Source organism: Thunnus maccoyii, chromosome 1 (genome assembly GCF_910596095.1).
Source record: "Thunnus maccoyii chromosome 1, fThuMac1.1, whole genome shotgun sequence".
In the NCBI taxonomy this organism is placed as follows: domain Eukaryota; kingdom Metazoa; phylum Chordata; class Actinopteri; order Scombriformes; family Scombridae; genus Thunnus; species Thunnus maccoyii.
Genome location: NC_056533.1, coordinates 34,051,504 through 34,057,821, shown reverse-complemented (window position 1 = coordinate 34,057,821; position 6,318 = coordinate 34,051,504). Strand labels below are relative to the sequence as shown.

The 6,318-nt window shown below is 41.9% G+C and overlaps 1 protein-coding gene and 1 long non-coding RNA gene across 4 annotated transcripts; one reads left to right on the top strand and one right to left on the bottom strand.

The window, feature by feature from the left end:
• Positions 1-2,363: 2,363 nt before the first annotated feature.
• Positions 2,364-3,794, bottom strand: LOC121899198. Of its 2 annotated transcripts, XM_042414863.1 has the most exons (3): positions 3,464-3,794; positions 2,963-3,372; positions 2,364-2,879 (listed from the first exon to the last, which is right to left on the bottom strand). In XM_042414863.1, exons 2-3 carry the CDS (start codon positions 3,134-3,136, stop codon positions 2,364-2,366), a joined length of 690 nt encoding a protein of 229 aa, XP_042270797.1. In that variant the 5' UTR covers positions 3,137-3,372; positions 3,464-3,794. The 2 variants fall into 2 exon arrangements, with proteins under 2 accessions (XP_042270797.1, XP_042270788.1); XM_042414854.1 differs by having other exon boundaries at positions 2,963-3,794.
• LOC121899209 lies at positions 2,505-4,633 on the top strand. 2 transcript variants are annotated; one of them, XR_006096647.1, is made up of 2 exons: positions 2,505-2,592; positions 4,165-4,633. It is a non-coding gene; the product is annotated as an uncharacterized LOC121899209 (long non-coding RNA). The 2 variants fall into 2 exon arrangements; XR_006096646.1 differs by lacking the exon at positions 2,505-2,592 and adding an exon at positions 3,896-4,007.
• The last annotated feature ends 1,685 nt before the right edge of the window (positions 4,634-6,318 follow it).

The window sequence follows — 6,318 nt, the reverse complement described above, 5'->3', positions numbered from 1 at the left end:
ATCAGCTGTTCACTTCAGGTGGCCACATCTATCCAATAGCATGGTGACACACCTTCATTGTCAGCCTATCATCTTGCAGCTGTCTTTTTAAATATGTTTTCTTCCTCTCTGCCTTGGTGCTTTCATGCTGCATTATGTGCACCCTACCTCCTCCTCAGCGCCGCCCCATCACCGCCCGGTCCTCACAGATTCATCAGTGCATCACTTCATCAACCTCATCAGCCTTATCAGTCTCAGCAGAAGTCATCAACCACCACAACCACCAGTGTCTAGACTCCATGTGGGGATTTATCTTGTTGCAGCTCAGGACTGGTGTCCCTCAATTATAAAATCTTCCTGTAGAGTTTAAGTGCCAAAGACTTTTGACAAGACTTAATCATCATTATCTTCTGTATAATAAACAATTAGTTGTGCTTCAGTCATTTGTCTGTCCTGGTTGAAATGTCTGTAGTGGTTCCAACATTACTCACCAAACTCTGTTTGTGTTTTCAGGAACATTGTGAAATGATTTAGGCTGTGTCTACACAGGAGGTGTAGCATGAGCAGCACATTAGCAAAGTAGCAGCTATTGCTCCATTTGTGTGTCTCTACACAGGAGGCTGTCAGGCACAGTGTTAAGTGTAGGTCACATGTGTTTTGGAAGTGCTCAGAGCCCAACAAAGAATCACTGTAGTTCAGTCAGCCAACTCACGTGAAATAGATTATATACTGCATGTACAGCATCAGTGTTTGGCATTTACGCTCTTACTTTGTCGCTCCTCACAAGGAAACATTGAGCTTGCACAGCAGGCATTGGGGAGCAACAATGCTAACTTTCCCTACTTTCTGTGTGTTATTGACATGGAAACTGAATTTTAACTTTGAAAATATGGTACTATGCAAAAGTTTTAGGCACTTTAGATGTTTCGAGTCTTATGAATTATGCAGTACCATCAGTGAGGTGTCTGATTGGTCCCAAATTGATTTTGCAGCATGACAAGAATCCCAAACATACAGCCAGAGTAATAAAGAACTACTTTATTTTCAGCTACAAGAACAAGGAGTCCTCTAACAGATAGTATGGCCTCCACAGAGCCCTGATCCCAACATCATAGAGTCAGTCTGGGATTACATGAAGAAACAGAAGCAACTGAGATGCTTAAATCCACAGAGGAACTGTGGCATGTTCTCCAAGATGCTTGGAATAATTGACCTGCCAAAGGACTGTGTGCAAGTGTACTGAGGAGAACTGGTGCTGTTTGAAAGGCAAACCTGCTCACACCAAATATTGATTTAATTTAGGTTTCTTCTGTTTACTGAACTTTGAATGAAGTTAATTGATAAATAAAAAGTATTCATGGCATTATTTTTAAAGCATCCTCACTTTGCTTTTAGTGCCTAAAACATTTGCACAGTACTGTATGTTATAGAGTATTAATGACAATATTTTCAGTTTGTCCTACGTATTGGTTTTGAAGTTCAGTCACTTGTAAATGACATTTCATTAAAGAAGTAGAGAGTTGTGCAGTTATCTATATACTGTATATACGGTATTAATGCCCCCACATTATTAAGGTACAGTAGGATATGATGTTTCACATTTGCAATATGTAGCGTAAAAATAAGCTTTGGTCCAGCACAAATTGACTTACTGAATTTTGCCTGATTGAACCTCTTCACATGACTGTATGGACTGTTTGATCAACATCTCCCTCACTTTCTTATTGGCTTTGTTTTATCTGTTTACAGTTGTATATGAGTTACACTTTTATCATCCTTATTGGAATATTTTGGTGAACTCATGAAACTCCTAGCACAGCTCCATCTAACTGAGCAGAGGCCTAACCAGCCAGAATACAGCAAAACACCTATGTGGGTCAACCAACAAACAAAACCATAATCTTTGAAAAAACTGTGTCAGGAAGAGTAGCAGGAGATGGACCCAAATGCAACAGAAGAATAACTTTATTTTAGCTCGAGTGCGGGCACAGAAAAACTGAACAGAACAACGCAGAACAAACAGCAGACTGAACAAAGCAGAGCAGAACAGAACAAATGATCCAACAACACTAAACTGACAACCAGGACTTAAATACAAACTGAACTGAATTAAACAACAAGGAACAGGTGACAAGACACAAAGGCAGGCTGGGAGATGATTGGTTGAGGAAGACACAGGGAGCAGGGCAGGGCTAACAAGACTCAATGCAGGGCAGGTGTGAAGAGAAAAGCAGGTTGAGGAGGAGTACATGAACACAGGAGGGAAACACAGAGCAAAGAGAAACTAAAAACCCAGAAAACACTATAAGTAGGCTCATGAAAGCCTAAAATGTCAGCAGGCCAAATGCAACCACAAAAATAATCTGGTCATTAAACAAACATTCTCATTCTTGACCAGGTGAAGGGGCGACCAGACGTACAGGGCTGCTCTGGAGGTCGGCAACAAAGGCTGGGTACATCAGCAGAGGCGGCCGATGCTGAAGGAGGTCGGTGGAGATGGCCAGTTGTTGAAGGTCTGGGAGGAGGTCTGCGGAGATGGCTGACTGCTGAAGGCCTGGGAGGAGGTCAGTGGATGTGGCTGGCAGATGTGGCCAGTGGCTCAGAGTCTGGCAGGTGAGCTGGAGTGGCCAGAGAAGGCTGTTGAAGCACAACCACAGGAGACTGCTGCAACTCAGGTATAGGAGATTGTTGCAGCTCAGGAACAGGGGACTATAGCAACTCAGCAGGGACAGGAGATCGCTGCAGCTCAACAGGAAGAGGAGACTGTTGCAGCTCAGCAGGGACAGGGGAATGTTGCAGTTCAACAGGGACGGAGAGTGCTGCAGCTCAGCAGGGACAGGGGATGCAGGAAGCAGGACCACAGGGAATGCTGCAGACTGGAGGTGGGGCTGCAGGGGATCCTGGCAAAGGGCATGGCAGATCAGGTTCAGGACATACAGGAAGGGTAACAGTTGTAGTCTAAACAGGAGGTGTTCACAATCACCTTCAGATTAGGCAGAAGTTCCAGCAGCCACAGCTTGGATGAACAAGTGCAGAGTATCTGAGAAAAAGCTGCATTCCTCTGCTTAATTTTGGAGGTCTCACAGCGGTAGGCAGAGAATCGCTCCATAGCATACAAAACGTCTTTTACCTCCTTCAGCATGTCTGCTGGGTCCATGTCTAGCCAGTTAATACTGTTGAAAGTGTCCAGGGGGACTGGGGCTGGACTTGGAGGGGCATATTCAGGCAGGAGGCTTGCCAACTCGGGTGGAAGCTGAAGTGCAGAGGAGGTTGAAGTGACAGGCTCAGGGGAAGCAGGATAGCTTGGCTTCTGGGAGCTAACAGGCTTGCAGGCTGGATGGCAATCATGTGGTGGCTAACATGTTGGTTACTGACATGCTGCAGGTTAGCTGTCTGGGAAGCAGGCAGATATACACCAGTGTTCAAAAAGTCCTCTACCCATCTGGATAGCAAATTCTTTAACCAAGGCCTTGAATAAACTTACTGCCGTGCCGATGATAAAACTGCCTCTCTGTCCTCACTACTGGAGGTGTAGTTGAAGTCATAACGAAAGCAAAACGGTTTAAAAGTCACCTCATGAGGTTTGTTTGCGGGATCCACCTGTAGTTGGATCCTTTTGTCAGTAACAGTAGCAGGAGATGGACCCAAATGCAGGATGCAGGCAGTATGAACTGAAGAATAACTTCTTTATTTTAGCTTGAGTGCAGGCAAAGAAAAACTGAACTGAACTAAACAATGCAGAACAAACAGAGCAGAGAGAACAAGGCACAGCAGAACAGAACACAGGATCCAACAATACTAAACTGAAACCAAGGACTTAAATACAAACTGAACCAATGAAAAAAAAAGTAGCAAGACACAAGGGCAGGCTGGGAGTTGATTGGCTGGAGAAGACACAGGGAGCAGGGCAGGGCTAACGAGACTGAATGCAGGGCAGGTGTGAAGGGAAAAGCAGGCTGAAGAGGAGTACATGAATGCAAGAAGGACACAGAGAGCAAAGAGAAACAAACATTCTCATTCTTAACCAGGTGAAGCCAAAAGTATAACATATTACACTCTATTAGCTCTTCCAATGGATCACATGTATATGAACTATGTCTGGACAAAGGCTACAGATTATATTAAAGGACCACTTGAGATATTGTTGCTCATTGTATTGAACTTATCTATTTATCTCCCACTCAGTCCAACAAACAGGGAAAAAGTCTGAGGGCATCTGGTGGACTGCTGGATAATGGCAACCATGGAACATAGAGCCAGACTGGGACAGAACCATGACAAACTGACCGTTTTGTTACATCACCATTTAACCCTTGATTTGTGACCCAAAATGTTTATGTTTGGAAGGAGCCAGTACAATTTAGTGTTATCAGTGTCCCTGTGCAGAAAGTCATATTTTTGTACCACAAAATGCTTTTGTGCTGACTTTAATATCACAAACCCATAACACTGAGTCCAAAGATGAATGTTATTTGCCCTGAAGTAGGTTTAAAACATATCAGACTGCTCTCTGTCAATCAAATATCTTTGTGCTTTGTGCTCAAAGTTATTAAAAACCTGTCAATGTCATTGGCCTAGAAATTGATCAAATTTTGTTCTGAAACACTGATAATATAGTGGGGATGGAAGTTAATTAAACTTTGTACTCATGTTTCAGGTTTCCCATCTAGTTTTTCCTTATCTCACAAATAAAAAGACATGGACCATTGTGGTCCATTTCTGTTATTGACAAAATATCTTTTTTTTTTTTTTCTTTTAATAAGAAAAGACATTATATCCTCCAATTTAAACAACAAAGTACATTGTTGGTCCATGTCCAGAATTGACAGGCCATTTTTTTCTGATCTTGCACTGCTATGGTTAAGGTTTGTTAAAAAAAAACAACTACTTTGTTAAAGTTAGGGAAATATCATGATTTCAGTTAAAATGACTACTTTGTTAAGTTTAGGGGACGTGCATCGTCATGGCTACAATAATAACTTTGTTATGGTTAGGGAATGACTGCGATCATGTTAAAAACAAATCAACCTTGGCTGTCAGTAGGAAACTAACAGCGGTCTCTCATGTTACTGTAAAGTACGAGACTGTCCTCCCAAGAAAAACGACACAATAGGTTGTAATCATCAGTAGCCCAGAAGGACCTATATTTATGTTAAAGTGACAGATGCCATTTAGCAGCTGTAGTAATTATGGCTGGAGAAAAGGAAGAAACCAGATGAGATCAATATATACTGACAAAGTCCGCATGAGGACGAGATCAAGTGGGTCAACAAAAGTGAAGACTTGGCCACGAGTAACCACTGTTTGTATGGGACAGTTTTTTAAAAACTTACTACGATTGTCCCCTAACCTTAACCACATGGTCATTATTATAGCCATGGCAATGAAGGTCGCCTAACCTTAAGGAAGTAGTTCCTTTAACCCAAACTACAGCTTATTTTAACCCATACTATGATCTTTCTCTAGCTCTAACCAGCAGGTTTTTGTGCCTAAACCTAACCAGACCTAACAGGACATAAAGCATAATTAATTTTGATTTGTAATGATTTTTGAAGGTACAGATAAATGATCTTGTCCAGCCTGTTACTGCCGATAGGGGCATCAAAATAGAAAACGCTCCCATGTATTGTCTGGATTTTGTCATTTAAGGACGGTGGACGATGTTTTGTTGACCCATCCATCCACGTGGACCTCCTCCCTATGCAGACTTTATGGCTATATAATAACGTCATCTGACTTCCTCCTTTGGTCCTGACAGATAAGAGTCACAGGCAGTTAAAGGGCTTTGTTACTTGAACATAAACAAATATCGTGTTGGATCAATTGCTGAGATGACTGATGCTCTCATTTTACAGTCTCAATAATTAGAAAACATAGTGATCTGTTTTTCAAAATGATTTGAATAAACTGTCACAAGTATTTATTTCAATTATAGACTAGATTCTCAAGGATAAGTTGTACACAAATTCTGCTACAAATATGCCAGCGTACTGTTCATGAATAGGAAAAAACGGGCATGTATTACCATGGAAACTTACTTTATCTACATCATACAAAACCTTACTTACTGGGCAAAAGGTGTATACATGGCTGCGTGTCCTTAACAAATAATGATGTAGTCAAGCTGTCTTCTTCAGGTAGCTCATAATTAAGATAAGTAAGTTATTGTTTGTGGGATTAACATTGAGGTGAATATCGTTGATTCTTTGATGCTCGGGGGTTGAATCAGCGCCATTTTTCTGGCTACCTCTGTCCACTGCCTCTATTGTTAGTATGGCCATTTTGCCTTGCCTTGTGGAGCCAAAGTACATAAACACCATTATCAGAGGAGCAGTTGGA